The following is a 26,551-nucleotide window of genomic DNA, read 5'->3' on the forward strand; positions in this document are numbered from 1 at the left end:
AGACTTTTCAGGTTTTGAACTTGTCAAGAATATTCTTGTAACAGGATAGGGATTAAAACTGTTATGGGTTCATTGGTTTACTTTCAGACAAAAAAATCCAATCATAAATCTTTTGACCAGAGTTACTGCAGTATTAATGCTCACTTCTACAAGTATTTCTAGATGACTGCTGCTTTGTCAGGCTCCACTTAAACTGTGAAGTAGTCTCTTGCCCATACTGCCCAAGTTGGAGTTAATTTGCAGATGCCCCATGTCATGCAAGGAAATGTCCAGGAAAAGTAGTATGACATTGGGCCTTTGGTTGTCTTGGTTCTGTGGCATCTTCCATTGGTAAGAGGGCAGAATCACAGTACTCAAGAGGTATCTGTCCCAAGTGTAACTTAACTTTAAAACTGTTTTGATAGCACTGGCTGAATGTACTCCAGAGTTAAAAGTTGTGTAAGCTCCTTATCTGAAGCTAAGCAGCTTAAGGAAGTTGCAAAGCTTCAGCACCTCGTGCTTCCTGCTGTTGTGAGCTATTTTGACATAGTCTTCTCTTCCCCCAGCATCTTAATATCCTTATGTTACAAATTCTGATGAACTGCCTCGTTAACTGCTCATGCCTGTGTTGAACTCTCAATTGGTTAATGCAGAGTAGCCAGCGTTCTTGCCTGGGTCATTTGATGCCCCCAATTCCTCATGAGGTATCCACTGCCTTTCTGGGAACCTCACCGTGTTTTGGTAGAAGGTGTTTCCTGGAGCTTTCTACATTACAGTAGGAACAGACATGTAAGCCCCAGACATATAAATCACTAACAACAAAGATGTACTTTGCCTTTTGTGTCGGAGAATGCTGCTCTTCTAGAATGTAATAGTCTACGGTAACACTTTGAAGAGAGCCAGACTTGGAATCTGTTGTTGGTCCATACAGCATCATCCAGAAGGGGAAAATCATATTTGTTTTCTCTGCAGGTATCTTAGCAAACTAAGCAGAAGAAAATAGTCTCCCTTCATCTTTTTGACCCTTTACAGTACTATAACAAAAGGAATCTTCTCCCAGCCTTTGGTTCCCTGTGGCAGGGGGGAAGAATCAGCATTTCCACAATATTTTCAGAAAAAACTTAGTGCATTAGTTGGGGGACTAAGCACTGCAGCCACTTCACTGTCTGCAATCCTAACTTCAATTTCCTCCAACTCCAAATTTGTAAAGATCTACCTTTTTTTAATATTCTTTTCCGAAAGACTCAGTGAATTGTCCAATAAGCCTAATTAAGGTGGTAATGAACGTATCATTCTTGGATTAATTTATTCCTCTGCTTCCTGGGAAGCAATATCAACTAGTGATTTGAATTAGTTAAATGACACAAGTGGAAAGAGGTGATTTGAGATGCACAAACACTACTGCAGTAGAGAACACAAGTGAAATGTCCATGTTGCAGTGATGCTACACAGATTTACACTTTACATGTGTTAAATTTAACCTGTGATGGCTATATGGAAGGAAATATGCAAAGTTATGCTCATGAATCAGGGGGTAGAGAATTGGTAGTGTCTATGTTTCTTTTTGACCCCAACCAGGTCAGGTTTGGCTTTGGCAACAGAAAACAATGGTGGTGTTCACATACACACACCCTGTCATCATAGTAAGTGATGGCAAAAGGTGACTATCAGTCTCAGTTATGCAAAGTCACATTCATTATACACATGGATGTTCCCAGTAAACAGCCAACCCCAGTGACCTGGAGGAAGGTGGAAGGAGCCTGGTGGGGTCTGTTTCTACAGCTGCTGCTCCATGGAGCTGGTTCCTCCCCCTGGCAGCTACAAGCTGTGTCCTGTGGTGCTGGCTCCAGTCCCTATTTACTCTACAGATACAGGCAGCTATAATTCTGGGCACACTTGTTATTTGTGTTATTCACCTGCTTCCTCTGCAAACCCTCCTGAGTGATGTATTATCCTGATAAATTCACAACTTTTCTCTGCATTGTGTGGAGGACCTTGGGAGGGGAAGAATCCAACCCTTCTTTGTTTCACTGGCATATGTTTTACATTTTATAGACTTTTTTTAACTAAAAGAAACTGGTACTTCTAGAAGCAAAATCCCAGCAAGCCTTTATCATCAATTGATGATGGTTCTATCATGGTATTCTTTCTCTCCACCATGTCAAATATATGCAGATCCAATTAATATTAGAGGAATGTGAAAGAAGTCTTGAAAGCTGCTTTTAACATGAGGCTTCAAAAAAAATCCTGCTTCCTGGCTTCATTGTGTGTTCAGGTGAATTTAATGCTCTTGTAGTCAAAAAAGACTCCAAAAGCCTTTGTAGAAATAAAATTACTTTTCATGACTTAAACACGAGCATTGTGGGCACAGCTTCACATGCTCTTGCTCAAGATTTTTCATAGATGAGTTTGTACTTTTGTGTTCTTGCTTTGACGATACCGCTTAAAGACCAGGTTGCTCAAGGGCTCATCCAACCTGTCCTTGAGCGCCTCCAGGGAGGGGGCATCTGCAATGTCTCTGGGCAATATGTTCCAGTGTTTCACCACTCTCACTGTAAAGAATTTCTTCCTAATCTCCAGTCTAAATCTGCCCTTCTCCAGCTTCAACCCATTCCCTCTCATCCTATCACTGCAAGTGTTCTTCAGGTGTTGTCATATACATAGAATACATAGAATAAACCAGGTTGGAAGAGACCTTCAAGATCATCACGTCCAACCCATCAACCAATCCAACACCGCCCAAGCAACTAACCCACAGCACCAAGTACCCCGTCAAGTCTTCTCCTAAAAACCTCCAGTGATGGCGACTCCACCACCTCCCCAGGCAGCCCATTCCAATGGGCAATCACTCTTTCTGTATAGAACTTTTTTCTAACATCCAGCCTGAATCTCCCCTGGCGCAGCCTGAGACTGTGTCCTCTTGTTCTGGTACTGCTTGCCTGGGAGAAGAGACCAACATCCGTCTGTCTACAACCTCCCTTCAGGTAGTTGTAGAGAGTAATAAGGTCACCCCTGAGTCTCCTCTTCTCCAGGCTAAGCAACCCCAGCTCCCTCAGCCTCTCCTCATAGGGCTTATGTTCCAAACCCCTCACCAACTTTGTTGCTCTTCTCTGGACTCGTTCCAGCAAGTCAACCTCCTTCCTAAACTGAGGGGCCCAGAACTGGACACAGTACTCGAGGTGCGGCCTAACCAGTGCAGTGTACAGGGGCAGAATGACCTCCCTGCTCCTGCTGGCCACACTGTTCCTGATGCAGGCCGGGATGCCATTGGCCCTCTTAGCTGCCTGGGCACACTGCAGGCTCATGTTCAGTCTACCGTCGATTATATGCTGTGTTCCAGCATAATTTCCACCTTCCTTCTCCTGTGCAGTTAAGTGTGCAAAGGTCTTACAAATACTTTTAGCAATTAGTGTCTTTCATGCCATATGTCACAGTTTGGATCATGATGATTTCATATTCAGCTTAACTTCCCCCTGTAAGGAAGAGTAAGAATTTAAGCTGAATGTTAGGAAGAAATTCCTCACGGTGAGGGTGGTGAGACACTGCAACAGGTTGCTCAGGGAGGTCATGGATACCCCCTCCCTAGAGGTGTTCAAAGCCACATTGGATGAGGCCTTGAGCAACCTGATCTAGTGCAAGGCGTCCCTGCCCATGGCGTGGGGGTTAGAACTAGATGATCATTAAGGCCCTTTGCAACCCAAACTGTTCTATGAATCTATGAACCCATTTAATATGTGTTGAGACAGACATGTACCTGGTTTTCATAGAAAAATGTTTCTCTTGATGAGGGTAACTCCAGCAAATTGTAACCCAGAGGACCTCTTTCTGTAGGCACCCTTGGAAATTGCTAAGGGATGCACACCTAGGTCTCACAGGATTAGGAAAAAGGCCTTTCGAGGAGCCTTTGCTGCTTTGACTACAGCAGAGGAAAATACAAATTCAGTGACAGATTGAAGTTCTGTAACATGTCTCTAGTGTAGCTGTTCATAAAGGATTTTTTTGTTGTCTTCTGGCTGCTGCTTCCCCTCCTGGCTGCAGACACAGATATGTTGTTAAACTACACAAACAGTTTCCGCTCAGTGCTTTAAATAAAAGGTGGTTGTGTATCTTGCTAAAGGGAGGAAAGCAGCTTGGCTGCTTGTAGCCTGTGGCAGAAGGGCTGAGCTTTCTGGTTCAGTGGTTTATTGGTTCTTAAAGAATTATGAATTTAGTTTAAGGTCATTTTTGCAAGTGCTTTCTCTTGGCCCACAGTACACGATTAATAGTGAGAGCAGCACCAAGTGCATTGCGACGTGAAGTGAACCTTGGAGATCCAGAAGAAAAACAGCGTCTTTTGGGGTCTGGGCCTTGTTGCTGCTTTAGTCTTAGTCACTGTAGAAAAGCTTTTGTTGTTGTTGTTTGGTTTTTGGTGGTTTTGGTTTTTTTTTCCTTCTCTGATGAAAAGGTAAAGAGGTATTTGGGAAGTGTAGGTTTTGTGAGGCTGTATTTCACACTTCCTTTGGCTCCATGAATGGTTTCAGAACAAGGTTATTAGGATGAAATAAATCTTCTCAACCTTAGAAAAAATAATTAAATTGGGGGTTGCTTTTGTATCCCCTTCTCTGGTGTAAACTCCATGTGCTCTCTCTGTGTGGCTCTCCAGCAGGTGTGTTTTCCTGCCAGGGCACTTAGCATGGTACTGAATAGCTTACAAAACCCTTAGCATCCCTTCCCCTGTTCTTTTCTTTCCCTGGCTTTTGAATGTCTGTCAGACAGAGATTTCCTAATTTGAATTTAGTTCCCATGTCAACAACTTGATTTAATTTTTTTAATTTATCTTTTATTTCCAGTACTTTAGATATTCTTAGGTTCATGGTGCCTGAATGTTATCTCAATATTGCTCTCTGCTCCCAGTTCTGCTTGGTTCTTCATAAAGCAAAGCTGTCAAGCTTATCCAGCAAAGCTGATGTAGTCTGTATCACGTCTAACCTTGTGCTGATATTTAAAGAGATCTTGCTAAGTAATTTTATACACTGCAATTTGTGAGGCTGCTGCTTTTTTTTTTAATAGCCTGAAAGTGAGGCCTTGTTATGCAGGAAGGATTAAAGAGGTGTTGTTTTGGCTACAGATCAGCTGTGGTTGCATGCATTAATTTTAGAATCAGACCCTGAAATTCCTCTTTTAGTATTGGTGGAAGAGAACTCAGTTGACATTTAACCTGTAGTAGTCTGCTTTTTTTATATTAATGGGTCTTGTGTCCAGACAAGAGCCAAGTCTCAGCATAAGTGACATGATGCTCATCAGTAAATTTGCGGACGACACCAAGCTGGGGGCAGGAGTTGATCTGCTGGAGGGTAGAGAGGCTCTGCAGAGGGACCTCGACAGGCTGGACAGATGGGCAGAGTCCAAGGGCATGAGATTTAACACATCCAAGTGCCAGGTTCTGCACATTGGCCACAGCAACCCCATGCAGAGCTACAGGCTGGGGTCAGAGTGGCTGGAGAGCAGCCAGGTAGAGAGGGACCTGGGGGTACTGGTTGATGGTAGGCTGAACATGAGCCTGCAGTGTGCCCAGGCAGCCAAGAGGGCCAATGGCATCCTGGCCTGCATCAGGAACAGTGTGGCCAGCAGGAACAGGGAGGTCATTCTGCCCCTGTACACTGCACTGGTTAGGCCACACCTCGAGTACTGTGTCCAGTTCTGGGCCCCTCAGTTTAGGAAGGAGGTTGACTTGCTGGAGTGTGTCCAGAGAAGGGCAACAAAATTGGTGAGGGGCTTGGAACACAAGCCCTATGAGGAGAGGCTGAGGGAGCTGGGGTTGCTTAGCCTGGAGAAGAGGAGACTCAGGGGTGACCTTATTGCTGTCTACAACTACCTGAAGGGAGGTTGTAGACAGACGGATGTTGGTCTCTTCTCCCAGGCAGCCAGTACCAGGACAAGAGGACGTAGGCTCAGGCTCCGCCAGGGGAGGTTTAGGCTGGAGGTTAGGAGGAAGTTTTGCACAGAGAGAGTGATTGCCCATTGGAATGGGCTGCCCGGGGAGGTGGTGGAGTCACCATCACTGGAGGTGTTCAGGAGGAGACTTGATAGGGCGCTTGGTTGCATGGTTTAGTTGATTAGGTGGTGTTGGGTGATAGGTTGGACACGATGATCTTGAAGATCTCTTCCAGCCTGGTTTATTCTATTCTATGCTCTAATAATAATCTCTAAATTATACAGAGCTGGGATTACCTGCTGGTATTTCCTTGCTTATTGTATTTTTTCCTTCCCTTTGCTTTCCATCATAGCAGTCTGGGCACTCTCCTTCCAGTGGTCAGTTAAAAAAGCAGATGCATCTGGACCGATGCTGAAAGTCCTACTGCCGTGATGAAGGGTTACAGGGGTGCGTGGGGCAAGACAGAGTAAATGAGGAATAGGGAAGTGTTCTATTCAAACAACTAATTTAAAAATACCATATTCTGTGGTCTTAACAGTAGCCATAACATTATCAGATTGTTTGACAGTGCACTGTCCTGTACAAGCTAATCAGCCACACTAATCAACTGAACATCTGTAATGGCTTTAACATATTCTCCAGTGGGTATTTTCTGCCTGTTCAGTTTAAGTGTTGCATTCTAGTTTTTTGTTTTGTGTTGTTTGGTTTTGTGTTTTTTTTCCCCCTGTTACAATCTCACTTTGGGGTTAATAATTCTGCTCCTAGTTTGAAATTTGACTGAAGTGCAAGATTCATTGTTTTTTTTTTCAGGCAGTGTCCCATAGTTTCTGCTTTAAAAAACCTTTGCATAAAGATATGTGAGCATTTTATTTCTGCTCATAAGAGAGGAAAGTCTCTCAGGCTGAATAACTTTTTTTAAAGTGAAACTTCATAGGCATCAGTGCAGATTAAGCTGCTTTGGTCTCAAGCAAGAAGGGAGGGGTGTGGAAACCTCCTGGAATGGGTTCAGCTATAGCCATTCAGCTGTGACTTTGAGCTTTTCTTTCCTTTCACATCAGTGCTCTATGCTGCAGGGGATTATTTTCTTGCATGTGACTTTGAGTGAGATAATCACAGACAAGATAGATTAAGGATACCTGTGGCCATATCTCCTGAAACTGTTCCCTTGCTAAAATTGGTGAATACTTCTCTTTGGCTCTGCTGTTCCCAGGCTATAGATAGATCAAAAGAATAAGAAAAGGCTGGTAAAGGCTGTATATAAAATGTTATTTCACTTCTCCCCCCTCCTTTTTTTGTCCCCTTTGTTTACCAATACTGAAAGCACTCTTGCTGTTTTGTCTTCTTAGTATCATATTTGGGTATTATATTTTTTTCTTGGACAATTGAACAGAGACAATGAATGTCCTCACCCATTGCACATTGGCTGCTAAGCTGTAAACAACTGTGGCTGTGGTGCATGTGGGGAAATGGAGCTGCGCCTTAACTTTGCAGGGTGAGCTCTCAGCTTGGAGCTGCAACGATGCATTCTCCCAGTGCTGTTTTTCTGCACTCTACAGCCACGTAAGGTAGTTTGAGAGTTATTCCCTGTCAGGCAACTGCTCATGTAGTGCACCAAGCATGGCCTAGTGTTAAGCTTAGTTTCTCCATTGCTGGAGGCAGTTTGAAGACGCATTGAGCTTTGGAGCAGAAGATTCTCCAGAGGAGCCTTTTGCTGTTGGCTTCCCCACGCAGACTCCTCCATGGATCACCACTGAGTAATGTTTCCAATAAAATCTATCCACTGTGTACATGTGGGTTTAAAGGCTGTTGTACTTGGAGATGTGTGCTGACCTTAAAAACAAGGATTTACTGCTAGTTCAGTGATGTATGTGACACCTTGCCCTTGCCTGCCATGGCAAAACCTGTAGATGTCTAATAGCTAAAGAAGAAACAACAAAGGATCCCCTGTGTTCACCTGAAGGCTTCTTCCTCTGCTGATCTGGCCGTGAGGCAGAAAACAAGCCTGTGGGGTCTGTCTCGGGTCAGCCTGCCTGTAGGTCATCTCTTCCTCTAGGCTGGCTTCTGCTTGGAGAGAAAGAAAAAACAAAATGTGTGTGAAGCATCTGGAAAGATTAACTTTCTTGGGTGGAGTAATGTGTCTCACCAAAAGGTTTGCATCAATTTGATGTCATTTTACTTCTAGGGAGTTTCTCTTGCTATTGGTTGAGAAACATTTAGTGAAGTAGTAAAATACCAAATCTGCACCTTTAATCCTACAACTCTATCAGAGGATCCATGTAAGGGGATAATTACCTGTCTTAGAGTCATGTAATGAAGTTGTTTTGGTTTGTTTCTACTATCTTTATAATGACTCACTGGTAAGGTTTATATGAACAGCTGAATCAATGGTTAAAAGTTTTATAGCTGACCAATTAGACCCAGGATGGAATTTTCTCCTATATTACAGTTCAGATTCTCAGTTTAATGAAAAGCTAGAATAGAAATGTTGAGTTTCTGTATGCTCTCTTGTAGTGAGAGACCAGAAAGGCTGGAATACACATTGAGTGGTTTTGGGAGCAGCCACGTTTGTTATACAGAGCTTTGTAAATCCAAGTCATTTTTTCCTCAGGAAAACTACTCAAACACAGGGGCCTGTTGGTGTCATTTTCAGTGCAGTCTGTTGTGGAGAACATTTCTGTGTTGAGTTCTGTGTGCTTTTGAGTCACAGCTCTCTTAAAAAGTAATATGTCAACACTTTCTGAGTGGATTGACTTGTGGTGGTGTTTCATCCAGTGGAATATAGCTGTCTGTCTATGCTTAGGGTTATTGTGGTGTTGGTTTGGGTTTTTTAATCTCTTCATATTGGGAGAGAGCCTGGGAAGTATTTTGGGGGGGTTGGATTCCCTTTGTTGGGTTTTCTTTGTTTCATTTGTGTAGGTGTTCTCAGCCTATTATTACTTTATAGTGTTTCTTTGCTCCCTGCATTCCTCAGTAAAGGTGAATATGGCTGCTTGAATTTCAGTTACTGGGTTTTAAAGCATCTTTCAAGGGTGGGATGAGTTTCAGTTGTCCTACATTTTGATGTTATGTGGGTATACTGTGCTTCTGCATGGGATAAACATGAGGGAGAATGGCACTTTCTGGTAAAAAAAACCCAAACAACAGAAACCAACCAACCAAAAAAAACACCCCCCAAACTAGATGGTATTACAATGAGCGAAAGGATTCTTGGGAACTCATCAGCCTTTACATTTTTGAAGTGGCAACTGCTGACAAATTGCTATAGGTAACCCTTGGAGCCAAGTCATCAAGACATAAGCAGCATTCCTGGGGGGCCCTGGCCAGAGGTGGATTTTAGGGTCAGCTGGAAAAAGGCAAGAGGTACAGATCAGCTTTGTTCTGGCCAAAGAATATCAAAGTGAAATTATGTATGCAATGGGAAGTGATGAGTTATATTTGAGCAACCATGCAGGATAAAAGAAGCTTTTGAAGTCATGAATTGTAGGAGATGGAACCAAAAGTCTTTTGAAAGAAATACTGCATTACTTGTACCTCACCAGAGACTGCTCTCTATACAATACAAAGGCTCCTTGCATGGCAATGAGGAAGGTCTAAAAAGTAATTCTAACAGTCAAGGGTCAGTTGTATTCTCAGAACTGCCTCATCAGGAACATGTCTTGCCATCCCAAGGCTTGCTGTGCTAATGGTCAACAGGTACTCTGGCAGCCCTGGGGAGCTGGTAATATGAGCACAGATATCACAGTCATCTGAGCTATGGAAATAGGAATCAGGTAGTCAGGTCCTCCTTTTCCCCCCTACTGCAGCTACACAAGGCATAGTTCATCCAACTTTGTGTTTGATTTTTCTAGTAGCCTTGATTTATTTAACATAATTCTAGACCCTTAGGTTATTTTGAAGTGATTTGTGACATCTTGTTGTCTGGGTTCAAAGAATGTCTGACCTCTGGAAGTACCTGTCTTGGAACACTTGGTTGAGGGTGATGACCCATATATGTTATCCCAAGGATGCCTGGCGTTGGTAAGTTGCAGGGGAACAGCCTCAGGCATACAAAGTATAGGAACAGGGGCTTGGAAATAACAGTGGAAATACTTTATTTGTGACAAGTCACTCTCCTGGAATTAAAAAAAAATAAGGCTTGCTGAAGTTGGTTATTGGCTTGAACTATCGTTATGCCAAGGAAGGAGGAATTGATGGACAGAGTGCAAGCTGTGTCATCAAGGGTGCATTGCAAGTCTAACCTTGCAGTATGTTAATCAGAGCTTTGAAATGCAAGAGGCTGTTTTACTGACATTTGTGTATTATGGGCTGGCAAGGTATTTAATAATTGACTGAAGTGTAGAGGAATGTATCTGTGTAATGGTAATAAATGGAGGTGTTTAAAGTAGCAGCAGAAGTTAGCTTTTGGCCACGACTGGTGAAGAGTAATATATATGTATTTAAATTTTAATGACACTTGTAGGGAAGTTGAAACTTTTCTTTGTGCTAAATAGACAAGACTCCTGATTACCAGGGGGAAAGAATTTTCACCAAGAAGTTTCAGTCTGGAACTTTTAGGTTGCTGTATAAAAAATAGTCCTTTTCTCCTGTGCTGTTTGTAGGTACAATTTTGGCACTGAAGAGAAGAACCTAGTTGGAAATTGGAGCTTGATGGTAACTAGGGCACGCAGGCTGTGTGCAGATGATCACTGCAGCAAACCTGCAAGCCTGCTCTTAGGGCTCCAGAGCCATATCATGGAGCAAGGACAGAATCTGTGCTTGCATCCACATTAGGACTGTGCTTTTGCCATTTGAAATCAAATGTCTGGGCTGCCTCTGCTGTTAATATTGTCATAGGAGATGCTTTGCCTAATCGTGTCTTAACGCTAGCTCTTCTGTGAATAACAGTCTTGTCTATTTTTCTTCAATCAAACCTTCAAAATTGTATGGGAAAAACCCCAACCTAACTTTTTGCTTGTTTGTGTTAAACTAGTTAATCAGAAGCCCTAACTGACTGGACAGAAAAAGCAAATTGTGTCAAGATAAGTGAGGTATCAAATGTGAACTTTGGTACAAGTCTGTGTTGTCTCCTCAACTTGTGTTTACTACTGTGTGAGTGCTTCATGAAGTAATATAGAAAAAAAGCAATATAATTCAGTTCAAATTCAAAACACACATATTGAATGTAAAAAATTAACCCACCTTATGAGCATGCCAACAGCAGAAATAGGCATGGTGAGAGTAACTTAAAAAACCCCATCAAACTGGAGTCACTCTGGAATAGGTCTTCATAGAATCATTAAGGTCAGAAAGTACCTTTAAGATCCATGTATGTGTGGTCTGGAGTTGCCATTGCTTAGACTTCCTGATTTTAAATTGTATCAGGAAGTTTAAATTGAAAGAGTTAAAAGATTCTGATAAACATTTCCTTGTAAACCTGAGCAAAAAAGCCAAGCTGGTTCTTTTGTGAAGTGTTCCCTTGAGTGTCCCAAAATTGATCAAGGTAGGCTGTCTCCACAGGTGCTGCAAAGTAAACCCCTCTGGCTGGGTTTAAAAGAGGCTCTCAAATTGGTGATAACAGAGTTGTGGAAAATGGTTGCCTTAAAGTAGGATTTCTGAGGACTTCAAAATGAATGTCCTTCTTTATTTCCTTTTTGCAACTTCAGTGTTTTGCTGACTTGGGTGGAATAACTCCCTGTGGTGAAAGGCTTGGCTCAGTTAAAGCTTTGCTCAGTGGTTACAGCTCTTAAATGGCAGAACTGCAGATTCTGAGTTCAGTAAACCTGTTGGTGTGTTCAGAGAGGGTTTTAACAGCATGACAACTAAGATCTGAATCAGAGATTCTCTGTGATGCTGCCTGTAGAACAATTAGTATGTGGGGAAGGCGGGCATTCGGTGACTACAAATGCTCTTTTTCCAGTGAGGAAAGGAAGGACTGAATTAAATGTAAGGCTAGGGGAAGATGCTCTGTAAACCAGAACCTCCAGTACATGCCACAGAGATTTAGGTAAGTGCAAAGGATGGATGGCCAGGTAAAGCAGGGGACCATGGACAAAAGTGTCAGTAGTCAGACAGAGAGTGATAAAACTCCCCACAGAACAGTTGCTGGTTCTCCTGTTTTAAGCTTTTGTAAATGAGTTTTGCTTAAAATGATGTTTAATGAAGTCTCTGCCAATGACACACTGGAGATGACTTTAAATCCTACTTAGTGCTTGACAATGGTTTCTCTGAAACTTTGTGTTCTCTTTGTGCTTACAGTCCAACTTGATCAGGATGATTTGTCTATTGTCGAAGTCCCTATAGGGATAGAAAGAAGAGCCACAGGCAGCCTCACAACTACTGCCTGCAAAGGCTCCTTCTAATGAGTGGTGCTACCATGCAGCCATGGAGCAAAGATCTAATGAGACCCCAAAGGAGTCAGAGCTGCCATGATTTTCCTTGGAGCACCATTTGAAACTTTTTTTGGAGTCGGGCACAGTATTGCTCAGCAGGGGTTTTTTAACTCTTTTGTCATATTAGTTCTTTTAACTGGTCAATTCTTACTCTTGCAGGTGCATTGGATGCATCTGCTTTGCTTTCAGAAGCATGCTGCCAGTGCTGACTCTGTAACAGCCAATACTTCCTCTGCAGCCTTGCATTTGTATGTTGTTTTTTTTTTATAAAGCCTTTCAATCTCAAACACTACTTGGATACCTTGCTCTCCAGATTTGCTCCTAGGCTCTGAGCAACCCGATGTGAGGTGGCCCTGCCCATGGCAGGGGGATTGGAACTAGAAGATCCTTGAGGTCCCTTCCAACCCGAACAATTCTATGATTGTCAGAGTTACTGGCACAGATTGCCCATGGCAGAGGCCCTGTCTCTGGAAGTGTTTCAGGTCAGGTTGAATGGGGCTCTGAGTAACCTGATCTTATTGAAAATGTCCCTGCTTGCTGGAGGGGGGTTGGCCTAGATGACCTGTAAAGGTCCCTTCCAACTCAAACCATTCTATGATTCTATATCCCTGCTTACTGCAAGGGTCTGGATTAAATGATCTTTAAAGGTCCCTTCCAACCCAAAGCATTCTGTAATTTTATGCATTCACTATTTTCTTCAAGGAACAGAAACCCCTTCAGAATTTTCATCTTGAACTGACATCATGTCTGCATCAGTGGGACAAATAATTTCACATAATAGAATAACAAAAGTTGTGATCAACTCTGGCATTGGCTAGATCCTGGGCTTATTGCTTCCATATGCCTTTAGCACTTTTGAGTTGGATTGATAGCAACAGAGACAGATCCCAGTGAGCTGGTCTGTCCTGGTATGAAAGCCAAGTCCAGACACCAGCTGATGTTGGAGAAAGACTAGCTTGATTAAATCATGTGCAAATTTAGTACTTCTGTAGAGGCTTTGGTTGGGTTTTTTGGGGTGGATTTCCAAAATCCTAGAGTAGTGGGTTAGTTTTTTTTTCTCTGTAGATACTAGATGAGCCAAGAATGCTTTCACCATGGCCCTGGTTTCTTTCTGTCTTAGAGTGAGCACTGTAAGAGGCAGAAGCTTGAATTAATGATGCAGAAGATAACAGTAATTTTTCACAGCTAGTAATTTCATTTTGAGGGAAATGAGAAATGGATATTCCTCCTCCTTCAAGAACTGGGCTACTTGATGTTGCTGAGGGCTATCCCACGCTCATCAGTGCATCTTCTCTTTACAATGCCCTGTGGAAATAACTTTATCATTAGCTAGAGAATTAATCTCATAATTTATTGAGATGAGATTCTAATAATTCTTTCCCTTTGCAAAGGTATGCTGACCTCTAGTGCCAGTACATCAGTTCATTTGCTGCTTTGTGGTTTGTGATCAATACAGAAAAAGTTGTTGTAGGTCTCCGTAGCTCTCCTAAGTTCCAGGAATCTCTGATTCATTTAGGCTGGGTGACACCACAAATTCCTTCAACTCCTACTGGTTTAACTTGAACTTGTCAGCCAGATCTGACAAGTTCCATTTCTGTAGACTGCAATAAAAATTCCACCTTTGGGGAACTGCTGCTTTTTACACTTGGCTCTAGGTAGTAAAATTAAGGTCACTGAATAAAATTACCGACTCTTGAACCTCTCCCTAACTTGCTGTTTCTTTCAGACTTCCTTGTCCATCACTTGCTGTATGATCTGAAAGCACATAGGTTTTGGAAAGCTAAATTTGAAGGAAGGAGAATCAATTTGTTTTTTGTTTGGTTGGTTTTGCTCTCTGTGCTTTCATCCTATGGAACTTGTTTAGCTGTTTGGGTTTTTTTTTTCTTACTGTCTTGTGATTGTCTTCAACAAGCTTTTCAGAGGAACTTAATTACTTCTGAAATTCAAAGACATATATAATAAAGTAATCACAGAATGTTAGGGGTTGGAATGGACCTCCTGGAGGTCATCTAGTCTAACCCTCCTGCCAGAGAACACTCACCTAGAGCAGGATGCAGAGGGTGGAGTCCAGGCCAGTTTTGAATGACTTCAGAGATGGAGACTCCACCAGCTCTGTGGGCAGCCTGTTCCAGTGCTCTGCCACGTTCAAAGTAAAGAAGCTCCTCCTTGTGTTTAGGTGGAACTTCCTCTTGGTTTTAATTGCTCTACTGAATTAGTCCTATAGAAAATCAAATCTGGGTTTGGGGTCCCCCCCTGATGTGTTCCCATCACATCAGGTTTCATTTTATTATGCTTTTAAAGTATCTTGGGCTTCTCCTGCAACCTGAGCACTAAGACTAGGAAGTTTTCTAGCTTAAAATATGTACTTAAGTTTCCTTTTGCATATTCTGTGGGTATTGCTGTTTCTTCACCATCTTTTCCAACCAAGTGCTGCTTGTCTGTCTTTCAGGCCTTTACATACAAAGTGCTGGACTTGTGTGGAGCTAATTAAAGTGCAGGTATTTCCCAAAGCACCTAAATGATGGTGTGGACCTGCCCCTTTGCTTCTGCAAAGTGAGGGGGAGGTCAAGTTTATTCGTTAGTATTAATATTGCATAACTCTCTCTTTGTAAGCTGTGACAAGTGAAACCTGGCAATGAGGTGGTCAGAAGGTAGGACCTGGGGTTTTTTGGTAGTCGCTTTTATTTTCTTGCCCCTTTCTGAATGTGGATGATATGAAAAACAACCATGGTTATCTAGGAGCTCTGAAGGTGGCAGAGATGCTCATCAGTGTCACCTGATTTTGAATCCATTTGCAAATGATTTCCATGTGATTGATAATTGGAATGTGTATGTTATGAAGAGCAGCTCGCTGCAACCTTTCTAATGTAACGGATTTTGACGTGTTACCTCTGATGGGGATCTAATTTTTAGATTAATACAATCATCTTAGATTAACACAGTAAGGCTGAGCTGCAGTGCTACTCAATAATACTTGATTTTTAGAGCAATTTCAAGAGCAACAAGCTTACTCCAGTGCTAGATATTCACTGAGAATCTATAAACAGCTTAATATGATTTTTTTGGAGCATTTTGGCAGAGACAACTTTAGTGCCAAAGGAAGACCAGGGAGTCCGTGATGGGTCTCATGCTTCCTGTACCTCCCAGCTGCACACTGGGGTGGTGTGAGCAGAGAAAATCCTCTTTTAGTTTCCTTGTTTTAGTGGGAAGGCTCTTGCTGAACGGTGAACTGAGGAGAAGCTTCGAGATTGTTATATTTTGACGTTAAATGTGGATGCATATGAATTTACATCATCTTTTTGTAAGGAACTGACATGTGGATGAGCATAAGGAAATGTTTATCTGGCTTAAAGCTATAAATTTGAACACTACTAAGTGTCATGTTTTACAAATGAAATTTTGGGTGTTCAGGAGCAGATCCTAGATTAGCAAACTCTGAGAGACCAGAGAGAAAATGAAGCATTTGAAGTAATTTAAATCTTGCAAGGTTACAAGCTGCTAGCTACCCTTCTCTCTTTTAGATATTAAAATGTATTCAAATACAATGCAGGCAGAGGTTGAGATGTATTTTTATTATACCCACATAATACACTTTTCCTTTTTTTTTAGGTTCTACTAAAGCCCTTTTTTTTCCTTTCCCCTGGCCTGAAACAGATCTATGCTGTTCTACTTTGCCCTCAGCACTTAAAAAACAAAATCAAATTAATTTAGCTTTTCCATCTCTTTTTTTTTTTTTGCCTGCCCTTCTAAGATTGCAAGAGAGCTGACATAGAAGAGTGACCTACTTTAGTATTCTTACTCCACCTCCTCCCCTTTCCCTTCCTGCCCTTCTGCTTGTCCTCAATGCTTGGGGCAATCATCACAGAAATAAAATCACTGGTTTCCATGGGCTGGGCTGGGGATGTTTTGGCAGGGTTTTGCATTGCAGCCCAAAACTGAGGGTATCCCAAGATGCTGCTTTGCCACTCTAGGGTGGCACTGGCACAGTCGTGGCTTCTGATGGCTATGGAAGCAGCTGGTACTTCAGCAGAACAGCCAGCTGTATCCTGGGCCAGTGTTTGGTTGTCATGCTTCTGCTCTGTGGCTGCTTATGAAAAACATTCCTTAGGGGATGGCTTTGTAGGTGGCCCTTGGGAACATGAAGTGGTGGGTGAGACTGGTTCCAAGCTTTAAGTTTCAACAAAAAGGATTATTATTTTTTTTATTTGCTGGGGGTGTTTTGTTTGGGTTTAATTATTACTGTTAAAAAATAGTAAGGTCTTGGACTGCTGATCTGATGCAAAACAGGTATCTGCCTTCCTTTATATGACTTCCTTAGCATGAGGAAGTCATCTGACCTTAGGGTTTTTTGGCTCCAGGATAGGGAAAACAATAATGTTGTGTGTGTTGTGGGGGGTTTTAAACAAGCAGACTTATCAGCAGTTTATTATACTTGCATGATTCCTCTCAGAAACCAGTGACACTTCAGCTGCAGATGATAAACTTCTTCAGATCTTAAGGGCTAAGAGAATTAGGTGCAATTCCTCAAACTGTCTGATCCAGAGAGCTGCCTAGGGGTGGAACATGTCAGTGTACCCCTAATTTTCGGTACTTGGGAATTGCTGTAACCCTTCAGGAAGCTTGCTTCTTGTACCAGCTTTGGCAGCAGATACCTGCTGAGTGATCAATGCCTACCGCTTGATAGAAGCGTGAGGGTTTGGGTTTGCCTAGTTTTTGGTTTAGAGGCATATAAAAAAAAACCAAAACCCAGACAGCAGCACTTTTGAGAGTAGAGAGGAAAGTATGCCTCTGTCAGCACTGTGTTGCTGCAGAAGCTGATACCATATCCTGTGTGAGCTGGGATTGCAGGATGAGAAAAGATACAGTTCTTGTGGCAAAGGTCCATAGGATGTTTTTCTGGGATGCTTAAATTCTCCTGGTGAGTCACGAAGCAGGGTGTGTGATCTCTTCTGGGGTGCTTAGCTTGAAATTCAGACCTATTTACAGAAGTATTAGAAACTCCACTGTGACATGAAACATGGTTTGTATGGAAAAAGCACATTCAGCCATTTGGTTCCTCAATTAATGGTTGCTTGCTTGGATTTACTATTTCTGTGCAGTGATTGTAATCTTATTGCAGAAGGAATCATTTGGTCTCGTCAGTGTACTACACAACCTCAGATTTTGCCCAGCTCCTCTTTCTTCAGAGAAAAAGGAACTGTGGAAGTGGCATGCACAAAATAAAAAGGTCATAGTTGTCTCACAACTTCAGAAAATGTACTGTAAAGCTGCTTTAGGATAAGAAAAATTAAAATAGCAATGTCACAGCCAGCCTAGGTAGACCTTGGTAAACTATTTATAATCTAGCCATAAGAAGAGTGGAAATGGAAGCCATCAGATGAGTTCATAGCATTGCACCTGATGCACTTGGGTGCAGTGTACTCACTAGTGTTGGTTGGTTGGTTTTTTTGGAGGGGTTGCTAGGTCTTCCTCTTTAGATTTCTGCAGTTCTGTTATGCATACCGAGTGCAGGTTGAGTATGGAGAGCAAGCAAAGAGTAAAGGGTTAGAGAGGGCTTTAATTAAACCAGTTATTGCACATGTTCAGATTGTTGCTAGCGGAGTCTATACAAGGCAAGCTCTTGTAACAAATGCATTAAACTACTGCATTTTGTGTGTGATTGCACCTCCTGTACTCTCTCTTCCTTCAAAACTTCTGTTTCTTACAAATAAATGAATGTTGGAGGGTGGTGAGAATCTACTTATCCATCGGTTCTGCTGCTGCTGATTTATACAACTTCTACCACCACCTAGATTTCTAAATGTAGTATGTGTCCCCTTCTGTTAAGAGCTAAGTCACAGGAAAAAGAGGAGGAACATTAGAGGATCTGACAGCTTTATGTTTATTAAAAAGTGCATTAACAAGGAAGCTGGTTCTTAAGGATCATCATGGGATTCACTTTTATGTTTGTTCTTTTAACAGGTTAAACCGTGCCACCTGGAAGACTAAAGATACAGTTCACCTGAGACTGAGCCACAATTACTGAATTTAGGTGACTGAAGATGCTGCTGCTGTGGAAACAGCTGTTCCTGGTATCATTTGTTGGCTGTCTTGGAGGTAATAATACACAATTATGTCTAGCTTCCAGTTTAGAGCTATGCCTAAGTCTCCAGATTTGAACTGCACTTCAGAAATAAAACCTTAGAGCTTTTGAAATGCAAATGTTGCAGAGTTTAGAAACCAAGCATGCAATACATACCTTAAATAATGCATTCATCCACTGTTAATATTTTGTAAGTGCCATATATCTTTCTCCAAAGTTACTACATCAGGCTGTGCTTTCAAAGCAAGATGGTGATACTTGACTACACGAAGGGCGTTATTGGTGATGCATGCATTGTGGGTATGCTGACTTAAGAGCTGCAATGTGTGTTTTTCTTTAACTGGAAACTGTAAATTTTTCCTGTCCCTAGAGAAATCAGCTGCAGCTTTTGTCAAAACTTTGTGTACTTCAGTATGGGTTTATTCATGAGGAGTAGAGCTATGTTATCACTGTACCTGTTCATTTCAGAGGTTTGATTTTTCCAACTCTGCCAGACAGTAATCCAGCTAATTCTCAGGGTTTGGAGCTTGTGCAGCTTTTCAGGTCTCTCTCCTGCCATGCTAGCTCTTCTGAGTTGTTTTTCTTTACCAAGGTCAAAGTTCATAGCAGCAGCAGCAGAAGTCACTCACTTTCCTTGGTGACTTCTTCATTCAACATGCATTCTACTTGAGCATCCTTAGTAATTCCAGGGGTTGTGTGAGGAGGACAGGAGAGTTCTGTCCTCAACAGCTGACTTGTGAGCCAACATTATGCTCAGGTGGCCAAGAAGACCAATGGCATCCTGGCCTGGATCAAAACCAGCATGTCCAGCAGGAGTAGGGAAGTGATTGTGCCCCCTGTATTGGGTCCTGGTGAGGTCATAACTTGAATGCTGTGTTCAGTTCTGGGTGCCAAAGTACAGGAAAGACGTGGAGATCCTGGAGCATGTCGTGAGAAGAGCAACAAGGCTGGGTGAAGAGTTTGGAGGGTGTCATATGAGGAGCAGCTGAAGGAGCTGAGGTTGTTTAGTCTGGAGAGGAGAAGGCAAAGGGGAGATCTTATTGCCCTCTACAGCTACCTGAAAGGAGATTGTAGTAAGGCAGTTGGTCTCTTCTCCCAAGTAACCAGTGATAGGATGAGGGGAAATGGCTTTACGTTGTGCCAGGAGAGGTGTAGATTGGACATTAGAAAAAGAGTGGTGAGGTGTTGGAACAGGCTGCCCAGGGAGGTGGAGTTGCCATGTTCTTTTGAAAGACAACAGTAATTTCACTCTGAAGTTGTATCTTTTAAAATTGCAGGGTATGCAAATCTTCTGGCCTCATGTAGTGACTTTAAATATGTTCTTTTATTTTAAATTAGGGAAGACCCCTTTGAGATAATACCTGGGGTAACATCCAGACCCAGGAGGGTAGGCTAACTCTTGAATAGCACGGGGTTCATCTTTGTGCTGTGTTATGAGCAATAATATAGAGAAATGTGTAAACATCACCATTTGGAGAGCTGCAAGCAGATTTTGGAGTGTGAACTGCAACATCTGCAGAACTCTTGGTGTGTCTCTCAAAGCTTTGCTTAGATCTCTTTGACCTTGGTAGTGATTTGTTTGGAGAACAACATAACCTACTTCAACAGGGACTTGGGTTTTTTTATCCTTTAATCTTTCTTACATTTTTTTATTTAATGTCATCTCAGTTCTTTTGGGTCACATTTAAAAGGTACTTAGATGAAAGCAAGTTCTGTTTTGCTGCTCATTGAGGAGGGGTGGCCTTAAGGATAATGTGAAGGTTTCTTTCCTTAAACAGTATTAACACCAAGTGTAACAAATGATTTTCCTGATAAAAACATCTAGTCATAAATGCAGCTCTGTGTAAGTGCAGCAAGAGAGACAGAATCAAAGGAATAGTGTTAGCTGCAAGTTTGCTAATTCACATATCTCAAAGTTCAATATTTTAGTACCAAAGCTGGTATTGACTGTCATGAGGTAACAGAAATGTTTCTTACTCAGCTAATTGCTAGTAGATTACTTAATTGCCAATGACCATTGCAATAACAAGGAAAATGTTGCTAACCTTTTGAGGCACAAATGATTCTGGCCCTGTGTAAGGCCTGTGTTGATCCTGCTAGCCATTCTTTGCATCTGTTTCAGTTCATCTCTCCTCAATTAGGATACTTCCCAAATGTCAGTTTAGTAGCCTTGGGGAGTTGGTAGATTGGAGGGACCAGCAAGAAGTCAAGCAAAAAGCTATTTTTCACATTGCCAAAAGCCAGATGGGTTGATGGAGCAGGACTGCTTGGAAGCCTTGAGCACCCATAATTGATAATATATATCCCTGACTTAACACTGCTGTAGTGCCATCGTGAGATTGTGGCTCGGAGTTACTCAGCACTTGCAGAGACAAGACTTGGAGCCAGATGTAATTTGCTGAACAGCCTGAACTGAGCATTTCCAGCTGCCTAAACCATCTCACTCAAAACAGAAGGTCTTAGTCCTGACATGCAGTTCTATTTGGAGACTGGGCATGTGTTTAAGGCTAACATTACCTGTTTGCTTCAATCCCTTGAATGTTATTAGTAGACCTTTGGATCAATGTGCTTCAAAAATCCACTTGAGAAGCCTGCAGCTGAATTTTATTTCAAGACAGACTTTGTTGTTAATGATGTAAAACAAGTTGTTAAACCATTCTGAGAATATTTCTTTTAACCCATCATTAAGATAAATGAGCAAGTATTCTGATTATGTGGAGCAGAATTTTTCTTGTGCTCTGCTGATAAACAGAGAGACCTGCCTGCAGTTCAGTGTTGTGGAATAACATTGCAGCTACAGAAATGGAGAGATACTGCTGATCTTGGCTTACAAACTTTGGCATTCTCTATCTTTGTAGGTAATATGTTTCAAACTAAATTCCCTTGGTGCAATGTCCTCTACTGAATTGCCTTTTGTTTATCCTGTGTGAATCTTCACAGTTCATCAAAGTGGAGATGTGAGAGTATCTAATGAGAGAGAAAATAAATGGTCCTTGGGTTTTTGTTTGTTGATGTGTGCTTATATCTGTGTGACTAATGATCCTGCAGTCTTTTTGTCTATTTACCTTGGGGAGCAAAAAGGTGATTAGTTAGCATTAAATATATATATATAGAGAGAGAGAGAGTTTGACAATGTCTACCTTGTTAGGAAAGGAATTTTAAAACACATACTTTAATATTATTATGTTTAAATTACTCTGAAGAACAACTTCAAAGGTAAATGAATAAAATATGCCAAAAATATGAACAGAAAAAAGATGAAAGTAAGCCATGATCTGTGGTCAAGTCATGAATTGATTCTGTGTTACAGCTTCTCCTGAGTCTTGTATAAGCTTCCTCCTCATCTGAGTGATCTGGTTGATTTCACTTAATCTTGGTTCCCTCACTTCCAGAATTTGGGAGGATAAGCACACTGCAGACTGCTGGTGCAGTGCCTGGTGAATATGGTGAACATCTGAAGATAATGAAGGTTAACAGCTATCATAGGCTCACAGAATGGTTTGGGATGGAAGTGGCCTTAAAGCATCTACTTCCAATCCCTGTGTGATTGCAAGGACATCTCCTACTAGACTAGGCTGCTGAAAGTCCCATCCAATTTAGCCTGTTGCAGTGCTTCAACACCCTCATGGTGAAGAATTTATTACCTTATAGCTAAGCTAAATCTACTTACTTCCAGTTTGAAACTGTTACACCCCATCCTATCACTGCACTTGCTGAAGTTGTCTCTCTCTCTATCTTTGGTGTATTACTTCCCTTTAATTACCCCAAGGCTGCTATAAGGTTTGCCTGGAGCTTTCTCTTCACCAGGCTCAAAAACCCCCACTCTTAGCATAGGAGCCTCCTCAGAGAGGTCCTCCAGTCCCCTGATCATCTTTGGCCAGCTCTGGAGCTCCTCAAGTAGGTCATTGTCTTTCCTGCACTGGAGGCCCTAAAGCTGGACACAACACTTAGTGGGGAACTCAGGAGAACAGAGCAGAGAGGCAAACTGGTCAGAGTATGATTGCTTTTCTTGGCTGCAAGTACACACTGCTGGCTCATACTAATTTTTTCAGCCACAGTATCAGTATCACAGTATAACCAAGGTTGGAAGAGACCCCAAGGATCATAAAGTCCAACCTGAAATCCTCATGCCCTTCATCAAGTCCACCAACATCCTCATGCCCTTCTTAGCAAGGCTACTCTTCATCTGCTCATCTCCCAGCCTATATTTGTGCATGGGATATCCCCAACCCACATGCAAAGCCTTGCACTTGGCTTCCTTGAGCTTCATGAGGCTTGCATGGGCAAGCTCTCAAGCCTATCAAGGTCCTTCTGGATGGCAGAGTGGCCCATCACAGAAGTGTATAAACTGCTTCTCTGCAGTTTGCATGACAGCTGCTTTTTCTTGCCACTCTTGCTGCTTTTGGCTTAATTTTGCTGCTGCAGTTCAATGCACTGCTCAACTAGAGAGGAGGAGTAAACTCTGTGGGGAATGACTCCACCAGCCCCAGCTGGCACCAGTGCTGTGCAGGTGCTCACCCAGCCTTTCCCAGCAGTACTGGTGTGATCACTGGCATTAGATTATTTTGGTTTCTCTTAATTTGCTACAGTTGTTGGCTGCTTTCTCCTGCTAAAGCTAACTGCTCTTTTCTCCATAGAAAAGGTATCTTTTTAAAGTTTCTCTTGAGAATTAAGAGGAAAAACAACTTTAGAAGGATGTTTGAAGGGGAAAGAAAGCTGTGAATAAAGAGAAAGTTCAAAGAAAAGAAACAAGGAGACCTGTGTGTGTAAATGCATAAAATTTTTGTTCTTCCAGAGATGAAAGGGCACATTTCAAACAGCATGTCTAGGGCCAGATCTGTAGAATTCACTAGGACTAACTTTCTCTGCTAGGCTTTATGTGCCCAGATTGGATGTTAGGAAGTTATTCCCCATGAAGGTGGTGAGACACTGGAACAGGTTGCCCAGGCATGTGGTGGAAGACCCATCCCTGGAGGTTTTGAAGGCCAGGCTGGATGTGGCTCTGGGCAACCTGGTCTAGTGTGAGGTGTCCCTGGCCATGGCAGGGGGGTTGGAACTGGCTGATCCTTGAGGTCCCTTCCAACCCTAACAATTCTATGATTCTAACTCTTTGCCACCACAGATAGTGTATCCTAGCAATGTCTTGAGGGTGCTTTGCAGAAGTAAGGCAAACAAAACCATTACCATTAACCTTTTTCCTCCAGCCATTAAAACATTGGCAAAAATAAGACTAAAACAAAACCCCCACTGAGCCAAACAATGAAACAAAAAAACCCCCAAACAAAACAGAGGAAGAAAAACCCTCCTCAAACAACACCAGAGCCCCAATCAAAAAACATTTGCATATACAGAAACTCTTTGGATGTTGAAGCCTGCTTCCTGTTTTGTCCCTTTACACTGAAGTTTGCAAACAGGGAGGTTTTCCTTCTAATTCCTTATTTAATAGTATATTTGATATTTAAAACTAGATCATATTATGTATTTGTCAGTTCTGATGTTTTCATGGGTTTTGCCTTTTTTTTTTTCATTTTATTTATTTCTCAGTCTAACACAGGAAAATAAAAACCCAAAACCTAAGCCCTCAGGCTCAGTAATGTCATGAATCAGATCCACAGCTTTCCTCTTTATTAGTATTAGGTTTAGGAGACTTATGAAATGAGAGAACATTCTTACTCTTTCTTGATTTTCCAAAGAGCATGAAGATAAACCTTCTGTGTACTTACTGATTTATTGTTACTATTAAATTGTGCCATGAGGAAAGCAGAAATATCCTCTTCAGAGGAAATCCTTGGCTCTCCATACCCAGAATACCATTTCATGAGGTGAGAGGTGATTTGTTTGCTGGGGGATGTGCAACAGATCCCAGTCAGGTTCTTGTTTAGACCCTGCAACTTCTGTCTCGTAGATTTGGAGAGGCAAAAAGGGGATCCCACCGACAAGTGTGGTATGGGGTCACTTTTAAATATTTTTAAATTAAGGTTGGAAAAAACCTCCAAGATCTTGAACTCCAACCATCTACCTAGCATGTCCCTGACCACTAGACCATGTCCTGAAGTACCACATTGTCTTGGTTTTCCAACGCCTCCAGGGATGGTGACTCTACCACCTCCCTGGACAGCCTGTTCCAATGCCTCGTTGCACTTGTTCTGGATCCTAAATACCAGGATCATTACCTATACCTGGATCAGTGAGATCCTGTTCATTCTAAAATCTGGTGCAGTCTCAGGAGACTTTCAGAACCTACCTGGATACATTCCTGTGTGACCCGCTCTAGATGATCCTGTTTGAGCAGGAGGGTTGGACTTGATCTCTGGAGGTCCCTTCCAACCCCTACCAATCTGTGATTCTGTGTGGAAACAGGCTTGAATGTTTGTCAAATCCTTACTGGCCAGCTGATCTGGAAAGCCAGTCCCTTGCCCTGTACCAGATGTGTGTAGAGATGCACTAGTCCATGTTTTCCCATCAGCCTGGGATATATATATTTATTTTTGAGTGCTGCTGTAGGATCTACTCACAGTAATGAATCTGGCCTCAATCCATGCTACCTTGAATTTGCAGGAGCAGTCTGCTTGGAGCTTAGTCTTCCACCCAGTATCCACAGGGGCGTTTGTTATCTTCCCCTTGATTAGCACTTAGGTGGTGAGATGTTGTTTCCACGTGGCTAAACATCTTCAGAAGATACAAGAGTGCTTGGTTTGTTTTGTTGGTGGGTTTTGGTTTTGTTTCCCTATTTCTTGAAAACAAGGGGTGTACAGCACATCAATATGTCGGTGATTCAGCGTAGATGTGGAAATAATTCATGTTTCTGGTGAATTCTTGTATTGAAACTAATCCCATGTAGGAGTATATTTGTGGTCATAAATGTGTAATTCTTATAGTAGGTTTCTTGGACATTGGCAGAATTCCAATGATACCTTCCCTGGTGCAAAGGAGATACAGCTCTTGGAAACTTGCAATAATTTTGATTTAGTTTTCAGTGAGGAGTTTCTGTATGGGAATCCATTTGTAGGAGAAAATATAGATCTGTCATCACTTACTAGTGTGCCACTGCTCTTGTTAAAATTCAGTTTTCATTAAGAGTTACAGCATTCAGACAGAGCAGGGCTATATCTTAATGCATAATGGGTTTGCATATTAATAGTAATATCCTTTTTGCCCATTTCCCGTGTACAGCCACAGCGCTAAAATGCATCTCTGCCAATAGTGACTGTCAGAACTGGTTAGCCTGGATTGCTGGTGCATTGCTAACAGGCTTCTTTACACTGATAGAAAATTCTGTTTGCTTATTGAATTAGTTACAAAATGAGGAACCAATCTTAGAGTTCTGTTTTTCTATGAATTGTTTGATATCACAGGCATTACCAGAAAGCAGAATTGCTGCTGTAAATCTTAAAAGGCACACATTGTAGATATCCCTTTGCACTTAAACCCAACATGTTATCAAGCTTCTACTCTTCTATTATGGTGAGGAAAAAAAAGATTATGCAGTGAACAGCCTGGTATATAAAATCTGGCAGGCAAGAAATTTGCCCTGCTGTAGACATCTTTCATCTATAAACTGACAGATGGTGGTAGCTGATTGGAGACCCAGTTTCACCTCTTACTGTGAACCAGTGTAAAACTCACCTTTGCTTTCCTGCTGCAACTCTTGCTCTTAAAAGACACATAGAGGTGCCGAGGGCATGGTTTAGCTAGAATAAGAGAAGGCTTGAACTTCATAGTCTTAAAGGTCTTCTCCAACCAAAATGATTCTAAGGTTCTGTGATCATCTAGTACACTGTGCCTTAGCAGTGTGAGCTTTTCTGTTTACAAGCTGCCAACAGAGCGCTCTCAAGAAATGCTTTTTTGAGCTTGTGTTAGTTCTTCATCAATATTGCAATAAAGGTGAGCAGCAATGCAGAATTATGCTAATCTGCTAACTTGGAATGAAGCAGTATGTAAACTTGGGAAGGTCCAAAGCAGAGAAGACTCTCATTGACTTCATGGACTTCAAGTTTGGTGGATTTACAGGAATCTGTATTCAGTGATGGGCATATTCCTATCAGCTGCAATATTCCCTAAGCTGGAAAATGATGTGTTTTATTAAAACTTTTTGAAAAGAGACCTTAAACACCTAGGAAGAGTCTCCTCATCTTCTACTTTGTTCTCCAAGCTGAAGTGGTTTTTTGGAAGCCACCACCTCCTTGCTGCAGATATTAGAATAGAATA

General features: G+C 42.0%; 1 protein-coding gene across 1 annotated transcript in view; it reads left to right on the forward strand.

The window, feature by feature from the left end:
* The window catches only part of LOC104305110 (contactin-3), a 134,252-nt gene that overhangs the window by 14,519 nt on the left and 93,182 nt on the right, over nt 1-26,551 (forward strand). The window contains exon 2 of the mRNA XM_054180035.1: nt 18,223-18,357. Within this exon, the coding sequence (XP_054036010.1) occupies nt 18,303-18,357 (55 nt within the window). The 5' untranslated portion in view covers nt 18,223-18,302. The remainder of the gene's footprint in view (nt 1-18,222; nt 18,358-26,551) is intronic.

The sequence above is a fragment of the Dryobates pubescens genome, chromosome 1 (genome assembly GCF_014839835.1).
Source record: "Dryobates pubescens isolate bDryPub1 chromosome 1, bDryPub1.pri, whole genome shotgun sequence".
NCBI lineage: Eukaryota > Metazoa > Chordata > Aves > Piciformes > Picidae > Dryobates > Dryobates pubescens.